At 38.4% G+C, this 15725-nt stretch overlaps 1 protein-coding gene across 4 annotated transcripts in view; it reads left to right on the top strand.

Moving 5' to 3' along the window:
- LOC116850020 (protein tincar) overlaps positions 1–15725 on the top strand; it is a 224033-nt gene that overhangs the window by 161186 nt on the left and 47122 nt on the right. For all 4 annotated transcript variants that reach the window (XM_032827783.1, XM_032827785.1, XM_032827782.1 and 1 more), the window contains exons 5-7: positions 7396–7672; positions 10542–10766; positions 12053–12184. In XM_032827783.1, coding sequence (XP_032683674.1) covers positions 7402–7672; positions 10542–10766; positions 12053–12184 — 628 coding nt within the window. In that variant the 5' untranslated portion in view covers positions 7396–7401. The remainder of the gene's footprint in view (positions 1–7395; positions 7673–10541; positions 10767–12052; positions 12185–15725) is intronic.

The following is a 15725-nucleotide window of genomic DNA, read 5'->3' as shown; positions in this document are numbered from 1 at the left end:
ACTTCTCTGTTTTATGTTAAAGTCTAAAACGACATGGAGAACATCCGGGTTTCGCTTCTAACGGATTGCACAACACTGTGTAATCGTTTCATCGTCTTTTTCATGTCGCGCGCTCGATTCGAAAACTCGAATTCGCTGAAGTCTCCCTTGTCCTTCCTCGCAAATTAATCGCGCGTTAATCGCACTCCACAGCATTCACACGCGCAGCGTCCAATTGAACTTTTAAGCTGTACCGCACGTAATCGCGGACTTTTTTTCGTCGTCGAGTCGCGTTTCGTGGCGGCGGCGCGCAAAGTTTCAGCCGGCTGCGCGCGGATTTTACGCTCCCACGACGATCCCGCGGACTTACCGGAAGATTCTGAAAATCTGCTAGCGACTTCCGAGCGTAATCCTTCAAGCGTAAAAGCTAATTTCGAACGGCTTCTATCACTTTGATAATACCGTAGAAAAGTTCGGGAGCTAATATCTCACGGGATATTTAAATTGGAGAACGTTCGTGGAGAGTTTCTCTCCCCCGAACTATTCGTATTAAGCCGATAGTACATACTTCAAGTATTGTAACTGCAATGGAATTTTCTGATAATGAAGGGGGGGGGTGGAAGGGTGGGGAGTTGGAGAAAATCACCTTCCGTCGTCTCGGGAACTTACTCACTGAAGTCTCAATCAACCGCGAATTGCAGGCCAATGTATGATGAATGCTAATTGAAGTTCCTTTCAACGGGGAATTTCTCCCGAACTTAAATTGCCGGGCGCTATTTTGAGAAAATCTCATCGATCGTTTCATTGAGACGCATCCTCGCGATTTCTCGTCTATCAAAAAGGTCGTCCATGAAGCCCGGCTCTTCAGACACTTCCTTTGACGCTGGCGCGCAAACGTAGATTCGTCTAGATGCTAATTAATATTTCCACTTGCCGTATAAGAGCGACTCTACACGCCGGAGTGAAAAGCACGAAAATCCCTGTGTCGGGCTTTGCGAGCCTCCATACGAAGAGCGACGCTGATGCTTTATTGCGTATTAGCATCATTATGATTCTTTTGAGGAATATAAATGTCGCATATTACCAAGACAATTGAAAGAGACAATTTCTTTACCGCGAGGAAACAACAAGCCGAGCAGAAAATTGGTCAGTTTCAGCAACACTTGCTTTGCTACACTGAGAAAAAATAACTAACAATTAAAAAATATGTATTAAGTGTGAGTACTATTAACATATTTATTTAAATCGAAATTCTTTTCATTTAAACTCATTATTGTTTACTTAAATTGAATAAGCAATACTTAGTTTAAATAAAAATAATTTCGATTTAAATAAATATGTTAATGATATTTATGATATTCTAAATATTTTTACGTACCTAATAAATATTTGTTAATTTTTAGATATTTTTTCTCAATGCAATAACTGTACAGTAAAACTAGTTAATTTCTGATCAGTTTCTGACCTAATTTCTAACCATTTTTTTTTTTGCAAAGTTATTCTCAAATAGTTTTTATCTCATTCGATCCTACATTGTAAAATATATTTTATTTTTAGACAATATAAAAATAATGTAAAAAAGTCGTGTTTCAAAAGGTAGAGTTTTTTTACATGAGCTGAAAAAAAATGTTTGGTTTCTGCAATCATAAACACATAGAGAAATAATTACTGCAAATTATGATTAAGAAATCAAGAATGGTTTTTTTATTAAATTCTACTATAATGTTAATGATAATCACTACATGTGCATGTTATTACTACCATTTTCGTGCTAGAGAAATAAAAAAATATAGTTGGGGCCAAAAGTAACTATAATTTTAGTTAGATCAACTATTTCTTTCTCTCAGTGTGAAAATTTATTCATTATTGAGACTGTCATAGTCTCATTTTTACTTGCCTTTTAATTATTACTAAGTTTCTGACCAATAATTGGCCAAGGAACACTAGTCATTATTCTCTTGGCTGGTTTCTCAACAATTACTGCCTAATGAATCCCAGCTGGCAAAAACTGGCCAGTTTCTGGCTGATGACCAGTTTCTCCCGGAAGTATTTCCACTCGGGAAAGCACGTGTCGCCAAGATCGTTTCTTTCTCATTCGCGCGGCGACTCCCGCCGTCTCGCGCGCGCGTTTCCGATTCAGAAGTGATCCGGTTAAGGGGTCAAATGAAATGATACCCTGGCGTCCGTAACCGTTTCATTTAATGGCCGCTATCATCGGGGGATCCCGCGAGCGCGCTGATATCGAATATGCTCGCGCGGAACGCAGAAGGAAAGGTTCGCATTGTAGGAGGATTCCGTGGCTGGCTGTTCACGGGGGGACCATAAATTCTCAGATCGTGAAACAGGAAGGCGAGTACACGCCTCGCGGCTCCCTGATACGGTCACGCACGTGCCTCTTCGCACGCACGCACCGGGCGCGCGCGCGCCAACGCCTCCCTTCTTGAAATTTTATCGCGGAACGAATCCAGCGAAAACGATCATAAAACTTTGCACTTTACAACCCCTAGGCTTAGGAGAGAAGCCCAGCGCGCGCGAGGGGCTCGGAGAAGCCGCCCGGCTCGTAACCGAACAGGCGGAACCTAGGTGTGCGCGCGCGAACACAGCCGGCGCTCTCTCCTCTAGCGCGCGAGTCGCTAAAGCTGGAAACTGGCGCTCGTTTATATTTTAATTACTCTGACCTCGCCACGACCCGGCGAAACAAACTGCGCCCCGTTTCACAAAAGTACCGCGGTCGATGTAGCAATGAAAAACAGCGGGTGATAAAGTACACACGCGACTTCCCTCGATTAGCCGATTCGAGGGTTGCGGTTGGAAATGTAAAATTACCGTCAGATTCAAAGTGACGATTACTTACGGCAAAATTACGGTAATGTATGTGTTGGTAATTTTGGTGAAGTTCGTTGTTTTTGATCATTTTCATGCACAAATATTCATATTTTTCGCACCAACGCATAAGATGAAGCGCATAATAAAAAAACCATTCTTGATTTCTTAATCATAATTTGCAGTAATTATTTTTCTGTGTTTATGATTGCAAAAACCAAACATTTTTTTCTCAGCACAAAAAACTCTACCTTTTGAAACACGACTTTTTTACATTATTTTTATATTGTCTAAAAATAAAATATATTTTACAATGTAAGATCGAATGAGATAAAAACTATTTGAGAGAAACTTTGCAAAAAAGACTGGTTAGAAATTAAGTCAGAAACTGGTCAGAAATTAACTAGTTTTACTGTACAGTTATTGCATTGAGAAAAAATATCTAAAAATTAACAAATATTTATTAGGTAAGTAAAAATATTACAATACAATATTCTTCTTAAAAAAGGAAACTATTTACAATCCTTTGAGAATATTAAAGCTTTCATTTTTTAAAATGTGCCACTGAAAATTTTCAGTTATATACCACTGTCTAATCGCTGAAACAGCAAAGCAATAAATGAAAATACTATAAAATGGTATGAAAAATATTGGGACAATAGATTGGGACTGTTTTCGAGATATATATTCGAGATAAAAATAGATTAAGACTTTATCAATTTGTTTCTCTAGTTACTATGTACCTAGTTTCCTAATTACTATATGCTATATATAGTGTATCAATATATACAGTATCAAAATATTTTATATATGGAAAATGTGAGTTAAATAACTATCATACTCATTTGAAAGGCTAAATGCTTTTTTTGAACTTTATACTAAAATTTTTTTATTTCTGTAATTTTTTCTAAATTTCTATTTTACCGGCTTTCTGAAATTACCGAGTAATTTACCATAATTTTCCGAATAAGTTACCGTCAGGTTGAGTTATTTTCACATCTAGTTGCGATAAACTAGAATTTTTCATTAAGTTTCTCAAGCGGATAGATAATGAGTAACTGTTCACGTTTGTTTGAACAATTTGACAGGATTGTTCCTGGGAAATGAGTGTATAAACTTTGCATACAAAAGAACGAAGAAGACTTTTTCTCAACACCCACAAATGTGTTGTCCGCGAAAGGCTCCGGATGATGCTGCAGCGAACTCGCGCGATAGATTGATAACACGTGAAACGAATTATCTTCTGAGCCGCGCTTTAACCAGAAATCTCGTTAATATTTAAGAGATCCGTCAGAGTGTGTATATGCACGTGTCAGATCCTTTTCAATATTTAAAAAGCTGGGACAATCCCGCGCGCACAGCAACCTAATATTTTAGCATAACCGTATCCGCACGAGTTTTCCTGCTGCCGTTGCGACGTGACTGTGAAATGCCATGGGGGGAAAGAGGTGAAAGAAGCGCGAATGAGAAGGAGCCGTGCGCTCTGCAGAAAAGCAGCGGGGAAAGATACAACGGTAGAAAAGAACCTCCCAGGAGGCTCAATGGCGCACGAGAGATAAACCGTTGGAACGCATCGAGACTGCTGTGTAGCCGGACAAAATGGAAATGACTCGGGAGTCGCTCGTGAGATAAAACGCTACCCGGTCCGCCGGGTGATTATCGGGTAAAGGGCGATAATTGAAATAGACGCGAGGAATTGGTGGACCGAACCGAGAAATCACGGAATCGCCATCGGAGCGCTCGACTACAATCACACGGAATTGGTGATGGCAATGACAACCTTGTCCCGCAGTGAATGAGAGAATACCGAACTAATTATTCTCCGCGCGCTGCGAATCTTGATTCTAAAACCATCCATTTTTTGGATAAAGTTCCGAAAAGTATTCATCCCTATTTTTTTTAAACTCAGTATTCCTACGTATATTAACGCGCTGATTACGAATATTATAGTGAAAATTGGCGACTACTTGATTTTCATGGTGAAAACCATGAAAAACCCATAAAAATTACGTTTTTTTTACGTTTGTCTTAGTAAATACAGAAAATCATGATAAATGTTTTAAACAAAAGTTTTAGATCTCACTGAGATAAACATTTTAGGTCCTATACATTTTCACCGAATGACAGTTTTCGAGGAAATCGAGTATAAAGACCGTAACAGCGTTGTTACGGTCTTTATACTCGATTTCTGCGGATCCCTTCTGCGGGTTATTTCGCCACGTAGACAGTATATTTCCCCCGAATCGTGGCGAAAAGAAATAAAGGAAAGAGGACTTACAGTTATGAAAGAACTCTAACAACTTTTTTTAAGAATATTTTTAACATTTTTAACATTTGCAACACGGGAAAAATATCGAACGACTAGCGGGGGGCTGTGCCCCCCGCACCCCCTAAAAATTAATCTAACCCTACCTATTGTCATTAGCTGTCGGTCATTATTTATTAAAAAGTTATTAAGAAAAAAAAGTTAAACACTTCTTAACCGCAACGACGATAAATGTTAATGCTGTTACTGTCTTTATACTCCATTTCCTCGAAAACTATTGTTCGTACGGTGAAAATATATAGATTCTAAAATGTTTATCTCTGTGAGATCTAAAGCTTTTGTCTAAAACATTTATCATGATTTTTCGTATTTACTGAGATAAACGTAAAAAGATATAATTTTTATGGTTTTTTCATGGTTTTTACCATGAAAATCAAGTAGGCGCCAATTTTCACTATGATATTCGTAATTAGCGCGTCAAAATACGTAAGAATACTGAGTTTCAAAAAAATCGGGGGTGAGTACTTTTCGGAATTACACCCCATTTTTTTTTGTCGCCACTGTACACAGAGAAAAAAATCATTCTGCTACTAAGAAAAGCGATTACTTAGTTTACAATCAGTTTACAATCATTCTCCGAAATAAAGGTTATCTTTAGCGAAGAATGTATTTTTGATAATAATTTTCAAATCAATACGCGTCGTGAATTTTACGGAAATTATCATATATTTAAAAGAAGAATTTTTATTCTTTTTACAAGAATATCATAAAACTTTATGCAAGAAAAAATTGGCTCGTTTCTATGCAGTAAATAAATTGAATTTTTGTTTTAATTGAATATTTAATTGAAATGATGTACTTGCTTGCTAAAATTTAAAATATACCTTGAATAAATATGATGTTCGTAACAAACTTATGATAGATTTGCGGATATATAAAGTTATAAAATATTTGAAACAAGTAATATTTACTCGAACGCAGTATGCATTTTTCTATGTGTATACACGGAGAGAATTTTGTAGTAAAGATTGCTGTATAGAATATTGTAAATGAAAAACCGATCGACATTCTGCAGTGATTTATTATCTTTTCATTTCATACGTGTTATTTATATTTTAGAAACTGAAATATGTTGTTAACACGTCCGCCACCAATGTCACACATGTGTGACGCGACAATCTCTCACCAGAGACTGGCGTTATATACTATATGTATGACAGCAAAATTGTTTTTTCCTATGTCGGTGTTACCAAACTAACTCTACTTCACCCAGTTACGTTAAAATAAAAAATACAAGCTGGATTGTGGGCAGAGTCCTCCAGATAAATCATGGTACCAAACGTGCTAAAAAATTCACTATGCACTGAAAAATAGATTTTGTTGTCGAAATGTAAGTTTAGATCATAATTTTAAAATGAGATCAACCAAGTGTTTAATAATAACAAATTTAATTACTGTGTAATTACTTTATTACTATGTAATTACATAAAATTTTATTACTGTGTAATTACACACTAATTAAATTTGTTGTTGGCAATTATCAAACACTTGGTTGATCCCATTTTAAAATTATGATCCAAACTTTCGACAACAAAATCTTTTTTTCAATGCATAGCGAATTTTTTAGCACGTTTGCTACCATGGTTTATCTAGGAGATTCTCCTCACAGTCCACCTTGTATTTTTTATTTTAACATAAAGTATTTTAACTGAGTAAAGTAGACTTAGTTTGGTAATTTAATTATTGTGTGTTTTGCTTTTCTCAATAATACATACGCTTAATACAAGTTAAAAAACATATAATATCAACCAGATCATATCTAGTTCTAAGTATTTTTCTAGTTCCAAATACAAAAATAATTTTTTCACTGCGTTCTTAGCAAAATTTACTATGTATCTTAGCAAAACAAAGCTCACTGACAGTCTATATCTCTGCACTACTGAAAACATACAAAAATTTAAAACAATTTTCATGAAGAAATGAACTATAATATTCTCTTCGTGTATGGTTTAGATTGCACGAACTTTTTTCCGAAGTCACGCTGAAGCTGGCTGGACTTTGAAAATGCAAATCGAATTCGCAGAGAATTCTTCCTTCTTTATTCGACGCCGAGTGGAATTTCTTCAACAAAATTCTTATTTGAAGCTCGGTGGTATGTTGCGAATTTTTCAAGAAATCGCTAAGTATCTAGATCTTCGCTAAGAATAGACTCGATGTTGTTTGAAAAAGAATAACAAACACTCCGCAAATAAACACACACACACACACACACACACACACACACACACACAGACCCACGACTAATCGTTTCCTCTCCCTTTTTGCAGGACAAAATGTCGATGACTGGGAGCTTAATGGGATACGAGAACAACAACGATGTGAACCAGGCCAAGTGTAAGAAACCGTTGAAGCCGCTGCCGGTCGTGTCGAGCATCAACTCGAGCGGCGTAACCACCACGAGCAAGTTGAAGAAAGCGCGAAAATCGACGAGAAAAGAGTCGTGTATAAGCGGTCATGTGAACAGCCTCTGGTCCGTCTGGTACGGCATTCTAGCTGTCGCTTTTCAAGCGTACATAGCAATGAGATACGCCAGACGATTCGCCGGTAAGATAGCGCTTTTCTTCCGGTTTTATCCCGGTAAAATACGCCTCCCTGCGGGATCGATTACCCTAGCAGTCTCCCGAAGAATCCCTCTATTTATTCGCCCGAAAGGCCCTTATCGACCTATTAATTTCATCTACGAGCGATATATCCAGTCGTCGTCGGAACTAAATCAAGTGCGACCTGTGATCTCGTTTCTTGCGAATATGTTTCATGGGAAATGTTTCCCGATAATGCTCCTCGCGACCTCGATTTTTGCCGATACGGAAAGTCCATCCCTTTTAACGAGGTAAGTATCGTTCTCGTGTACCCGCGGAACTGTATTCATTTCATAACTAACTACGGTTTATTGCCGTGGAAATAAAAAAAGTGCGCCGCGGCGATTACGGGATTACATTAGCGACTTCGGAGGGCTCTCCTTTGCCCGCTCGTTTAAGGTTACTTTAATCGGTAAAAACTTTCAGGGCGAGGTCCCGAATGGTTCGTTGCCTTTCCTTATTTTCCGGCCGTTTCCGGCCGGCGGCTTTGCGTAAATTTCTTTCCACGGCAGCTGGTACGAGGCTTTCGTTACTGGAAGTCATTACGTAGGAAAAGACATACGGCAACGACGGGACTGACGGCAAAATTTTTCCTGCTTTCCTTATCTCCTTTTAGCGTCTAAGAATTGCTCTTAAAGGGACACTGAAGCAAATGACGAACTCGAGAAATGTCGATAGCGTAGAGATGATCCTCACTACAAGTGAGGAAGTGAGTGAAAAAGTGTCTAAGATATAGTAAATATTTGTTTTTTGAATACTAACAGAGCATATATATATATATATTTACTTGTACTAATGTAAAATATTTTTCAAATAAAAAGATATACATTTTCTTAAGTTCTTGGAAAACCTTAGTTTTTCATGAAAGAAAGTATTTATTCTATTTAAATAAAAAGATTTAGATTTAATTAAATACGCTGTTAAAGTATTCTCTCACCAAATAAATGTTTACTAATAGATATTTTTTTCTCAGTGTGATATGATCATCCTATCCTTTTCGTATTTCTTATACATATGAATCTTATATGAATGTGTGTTGTGCTTTTCACCATGCTAATAGAAAACATAACCACGCATATGTAGAAATCTTCCTGCAAACTTTTCATGTACTTTGGAGCTACTACGTTCAGTTGTAAAGATACAAAAATATTCTTTGAAATTGTCCTTAGCAAAGCAAACACGCATACATACATACGTAAGCTGCAGAACTCTTGTATCAAGTAAATATTTACATCAACTGACAGCTCGGGGTGTCAATTTTAGAGTTTTTTTTGTCGCTGTCGTTACATATCGCGCGATGCTCATTATTGCACATACTTTCAGTGTGTAAAAACATTATGTGCAACCAATACGTCACGTAAACTTTGCGGAGAAAAGTCAGTATTTCATCGGTAAAGTTTTTTCAAGTATGGCATTCCCTTAATACCACAACACCGATAATTTTGAGACAAAAACGATGATAGGAACGATGATTAAGTGATTCGTAGATCCGGAACGTTGTAGACGAATTAGCATTTTATTAACGAGATATTAACGTTGCTTTCGGATAACTCTTTACAACTCCGTCGACCTGTCGCGCCGGACGTATTCCGAGAACGATTGTCGTTCCCTCCGTCATATCTTTCGGCCCGATCCTGTGCGATTTATGCGCTGTCAAGAAACTAAATTAAACGTCTAAGAGCGAGATTATCTTTCTCCTGAGGAAGAATATTTCACTTCGCTTATCGTAGCTATATTTAAAGAAGATTAGTACAGTTCTGTATTGTTTTACGTCTATCACATTTCCTCATGGCGGTACACTGAGGAAAAAAGCAATTTTGAATCTACAAAATGGAGAGTCACCCGCCTTTAAAGATTATTGTATCTATTAAATAAGTCATGCGTTAGTGCGAGAATAAGTTGATCTAGTCACTGACTAAATCGTAGAATCTCATCACAGAAACTCCATAACGCGCAAAGCTTCAACATATATATTTATTGATGATCTTTATTTAACCTTGTCTGAAATGAATATCCTTGACAATGCTTTGAGTCAATCCTATAGTCAAGTGAAGCCTCATTGGTTCAATCATTGTTTTTTCCAGTATACAGTGTCCAAAATAGCAACGACGCAGTTTCGTTCAATTTGTTCACTGAGAAAAATTATCCGATAAAAAATTAATAGAAAAATTCATCGATATTTTGATCGGAAATATCCGTTTGTTAATTTTTTATCGGATAATTTCTTTCAGTATTCAATTAAGGGGATGCTAAAGTCGATGACGAATTCGAAAAATGTCGATAACGTAGAGACGATCGTCATTAACACTATCATATTATCTTTTTCATATTTCTTGTAGAACACAAGTGAACATGTAGAACTTACATAAATATATGTTACTTTGTTTTACTATATTCAGCGGAAATCCTAACCATACATGTGTAGAAATCTTTTCGCAAATTTGTCGGATATTCTTAAACTTCTAAGAGAAATGCAAAGATACAGCAATGTCCTTCAAAATGTTCTGTTTGGAGTGTCCACACTTTCGGTACAACTGCGGAACTTTTGGATTAGTCAAATATTACACTAACAGTTTGAGATTTTATATTTTTTTACATTTTCGTCACGTATTGAGCAATACTTCTATTTACTTTTGCACGTACTTTCATAGCATAAAAGCATTTGTAATTCTGTACAACCAGTACGACGTAAACTTTGCAGAGAAATGTCAGTATTCTGTCGGTAAAATTCTCAGCTTCAGCATCCCCTTAATGCGGGCAGCATCGGTATGTGTCGCGTGCGCACGTCTGTCGCACGCGTTTAATCCGTGCGACTTTGTGTTCCTCTGTTCCAGCTTATCTGTCACTACCGTGGCCGGCGGACGCACCACCTCCCAAAATCGAACTCTACGCCTGCCTGGTGCTGGCCGGCACCGGGGTCGTTTTACTTCCGGTGCTGCTTGGCGCGGCGTTCTTGAAGCTCGGCAATCTCGCGAACGACGGAATAAAACTGGGCCGACATTTGAGCGCCTGTTCGCGCGACCCTCCGTCTTCGCTTCTCGCTAACAACGCCGATAACAGTGAGTAGCGCAATTGTTTTCAATGATACATCGCACAAAAACATACATCATAAAGCTCGCAGCTACAGTCACTGCATGTACTTGAAACGTAGCATATTCATTAATGATCTTTATTTATCTTCGTCTCAAATGAATATCCTTAACAACGCTTTCAATCAATCCTATAATTGCTGATGCTCTGCTGAAAAGTTACGACCGATAGGTTTGTGGAGAAACCAATTAGAAATTACAAAAAAAGAATATAACTTTATTACATTACTACTACATAATATAACTTTATTATATTACATTACTACAGAATGATATTCAGTACTCGGTGATCAACAATGCAATAGTCTGAATTCCAATACTTATTATTCGCAATCTAATTAACTTTTTAATCCGAATGCCTATTGTGATTAAAACCTACAAATAAAACTTTATTGTCCTTGACCAACTATGTATTACGAGCTAACTTCCTAACAACCTCATATGCTTTTCTCTTGCTATAGCATCTTCTTAAACACGACACACACGAAGGATCTAATTTATTTACATTATTTTAGTTAGATCTAAGCTAGTTTTGTTAAGACGACTTTATCGATATTTGTTACACTGTGCACGGAAAAAAAGGTTTGGTTGAATTAACCAAATATCTGGTCGAATATGAACAATCCAGAAATTCCGATTAAAGTATCCCGAATTCTGTTTAAGTCAACCAAAAATCTTGTTAACTTAAACAGAATTCGGAGTACTTTAATCGGAATTTCTGGATCGTTCATATTTGACCAGATATTTGATTAATTCAACCAAACCTTTTTTTTCGTGTGTCGTTTATTTTTATGCGTGGTACCGTGTTATTTATTAGAATATTATATTGAATATATTAGAATAGAGAAAAACAAAAATAAATACGAGATATTCCGAAACGCTTCATTCAATAATATCAAGTTGGAACGCAAAAAAGATGGACTAATTAAACCTACACGACTTATCCGGAATTCTCAATGAATACTTTACGTTTCTCCTCGCGTATTCGCTCAAAAGCAGGGACTTTTCCTTTGCGTAGCAGCCTCCACAGAACAAATCCTATGAACTGTGATGTGTAATTAAGTTAAGAAATTTATTAGATTCGGGATAGTACCGCGAAGAGAGGGAGGGCGAAGCTGAGCGGTAAAAAGTTGGGCCAAGACCACCGTGTAGGATTAACGTCTGTTTTCGCGTTTCAAAAATGATAAATTGATCTTAATTATACGACGTGTAACACGGAAAAAGACGCTGAGCAGGACGATAACCACGATTTTTAGGTCTGGCGAATAATTTATGGAGACACGGCGGCCCTACGGCGGCCTTCGTGCACCTCTGCACGGCCATGTGCTTCCTCTTACCCTCTCTGCTCATGGAGGCGAGGCTAATACACGCTGGATTCCTGCCAAAAGGTAATATAAATGTCTCTCTGCACCGCGATTCGTTATGCGCTTCTTCAGGAGCGAGCTAAAAGTGCATGCCGAGGAGAAAAAAAGGAGCAAAATAAATTTTACGTCCAGTTCTCGTTATTTTCCGTACTGAACTATAGGCGATACCTCGACTGTAGCGCGATTCAAATTGCATCTCTTCCCGGGAGTAATTGGAAGAGGACATATTCTCTTGAGTGATCTTCGACTTATTTCTATTTTATATGCGGAAATGACAATTCCTTCCGCGCCTCTCTGGTATTTTTTTTAATGTCCCTTTTGTATTTTCTTTTTTACGTCTCTTTTGTATTTTCTGCGCGTCGTTGGTTACGAACATTGGCCCCTTTCCGATCTGAGAATCGGATGTGAAATTTAAGCGGTGACGCCGCGTTCGCCGCGTAAAATGCACATGCATGATCCCGGGCGACGGTGAATAAGATGTTTACGCCGGGTAAACATCACCGTCGAAGTCGGATGTGCATTCTACGCCTCGCGGTAGTAACACCATGAACGTACGGGAACCATCGCGCCTCTCGTCAAAAATGAGAACGCGCACTTTCGTTACGCACTCGCAAACATAGTTATCCGGCTTCTCTCAGACAATATTGAATAAGTAATAATCAAGCTTGAGAGGAAGGAAGGGAGGGAGGGGGAGGAAAAATGGTCGAAAAAGGGGGCGAGCACTTTGATGTTCCGCAATTTCACGTCCGCTGAGTTTTCATGGGGACGTTTTCATGGGTATACCGGCGCGGCGGAGATGACGCTTAGGAAAACAATGAAATCCACGTGAGAAACCGAGCATCTTTCCGCGATCACTTTTCCGGGGCTTTCCGTACACACCCCTGGCTTGCGCAAACAAGGAGGTAAGAGGGAACGGTGAGGGAGCGCCCTTTTCTTCTATTGTTTGTTAATGCAGCACGCAGTTTCGAAAGGTAGCGCTCCTCTGCCACATTGATCCGTAAACAACGCCTTAAACGAACTTAGCCGCAACTTGTGTATCTCGGAGATAGTAGAGACAAAGTATCTCAAGTCAATTTTCTCTTGTGAATACAATTATAAAATGTTCATATCTGTAATTTTCATATAAACAAGATGTCTGGAAATTATTGACACACCCGTTGTGTAGAATTTATCAAACTGAACACGAAGTTCCTCCATTTTGCAAACCACGTGAGATTTCGAGTCAATCATCAGTTGAAGAAGATTAATGAATCTATTGAACGAAAGTTAAATTGCACAGAAAAGTTCTCTATACTATTTTGCAAATAACCATAACAGATATTTTTAGTCATTAATTAGAGAAAATTCATACATTATCGCGCCCAGTCATGCACCGATCTTCTTGAATTAATAACTAAGAATCTACTAATCTAGTCATTTGCAAAATAGTAGAAGACTTTTCTGTTTAATTTAATTCAATGTACAAGCACACGACGACACACATCTTTATCAACTCAACCACCGTATCGTGCGTGATCATTCGCCAATCTTTTTTTATTAATAACTCAAAATTTTACGTGGCAATTCGTCAAGTGGTAGAGAAATTCTGTATTCAGTTTGAGCTCTCTATCTACAAACAATTTACATACAACCATCATATAACGGCTGTGTCAACAATTGTCAAGCACCCTGCATATATAACGTTTTTATGTATAGTGAAAATAACATTTTCTGAGCGTTAAATCCATTAATGAAACAAATGATTAGATCAGTTGCGATTATAAAACACTAATGATTGTCAAAAACTGTGGAGAGGATCGAAGTAAGAGAATACATGGAGGCTCGATTGCACTGTAAACGTTGAAAATTTCGAATATAAAACTGCATTTACCAGTCACTGCGCCTCTATCAAAGGGTTAGAATGGCAGTTCAGTGATTCTTTTTCATAATTTCAACGAATAAAATTTTCACGCGTTCATTAAACACGAACGTGACGAAAGTTTGTCGTGAGGAAATTTTTCACGACGCCATTTCTCCCTCCATTCAGTTAATAGAGAATTTATAGAGAATTTATTGCTCCTAATTGTGCTTTGATCAATTGGATTATCGCGCAAATTGAATTATCGTATTCGGAAGGTAACATTTGTATCGATGTTCTCGTATTATTCTGCGACCCCGATTGATTCAATATTTTTATATTTACACGTTTTGCCTCTCTCCTCGAAAAACGAGCAGCAATTTAAACCTCACCGAATAAATTCGTGTTTTTACATTTATAGAGGTCGCGTGACGTGTGATAATACATTTATAGAGTTGTACAAGGGAGAGAAAGAAAGATAGATAGATAGAAAGTGAGAGGGAGGAGATGGTTATCTAAATATCCAAGTATTTCCGGCTGTTTTATTTCCTCGAGTCGCAATTGATCTCGCGATTAATGAAATTTATCGCTCAAGCTTTTCTTATAATTTATCTTGAACATAAAATTCCCCCAAATAAAGCATTAACAGAATGAAGAGAAAAATCGCGGTAAAAAAACCCTTCACGACGGGCTTTAGTCGCTTTCATCCAATGAACACATTGAAATTTTGTTCGTTGAAATTATGAAAAATGCGCGATAATTCAAAGAGACCAAGTCTCGCGCGATAATTCAGAGGGACCAAGTCTCTCGATACGCGTAACATCGCAATCTCCCCATATTGTCCGGCGGCGGGCCGGCGAATACGTAATTCAGTCGGATGTAGCGTTAATCCCATAAATTTCAGCGAAAGTCCGGCCGGCAGGTAATAATCTCCATAATTAAAGCGTCGCCGTGAAGTCACGTTTCCGCCGAACAAATACAACGCTTGGTCACGGCGTAAGTTATTATTACCGAAACTGTGCTCGCCGCAGACGCGGCGTTTAAACGCGACCGGATACGTGACGCGCACCGCTTAAAAATTACGCCGCGCGCGCACGCTTCGAGTCTCCAACGTCCTGTTCCGCCTGCAGGACGATAATGGTTGGTGTGTCTCAACCGAAAAATATCATCAAGCGTCGTGCAAGAGGCAGAAGTTTCTACATGGTTTCGCCCATCTCGGCGAGAGCGAGCGACCGCAGCCGTGTCGACCTGAATAAATGCGTCACTACGTCGAAGCTAAAACTCGATAAGCCGCGATTTACGATGGGGCGCCTTGACGCATAAAATGAGAAATTTAACGGGCGCTTATGTGCTCTCGTTCCTGACGTGGCACACGCGGTGACACCGGCGTTCGTTTCGATGCCCGCGTCTGAGTTCGCCGCGGATATTGAAACCGCCAGGAGGAAAGCCGCGGTGCACGCTACTGCGGTACTCTGAGCTTTACGAGGAACAGCGCAGAGATCATCATCTTTTGTTCCTTTGTGACGTATCGCTCTTTTATCTCCAACTGGCGGTCGCAAAGGGGATATATCATCGAGAGTGATGCACAAATATGCGCGCGGGATCCTTTGCTACCGGAGCTTTTTACTAATTCATGAAACACCTTGAGAGATCTACATTGAGAAAAGATATTAGAAAATTAACAAATATTTATTAGGTGGGCACAATTAATATATTTACTTTAAATTA

The sequence above is a fragment of the Odontomachus brunneus genome, unplaced genomic scaffold (genome assembly GCF_010583005.1).
Source record: "Odontomachus brunneus isolate Ranch 3 - 2012 unplaced genomic scaffold, Obru_v1 Obru_scaffold_131, whole genome shotgun sequence".
Lineage (NCBI taxonomy): Eukaryota > Metazoa > Arthropoda > Insecta > Hymenoptera > Formicidae > Odontomachus > Odontomachus brunneus.
This window is presented reverse-complemented; position numbering and strand designations above follow the sequence as displayed.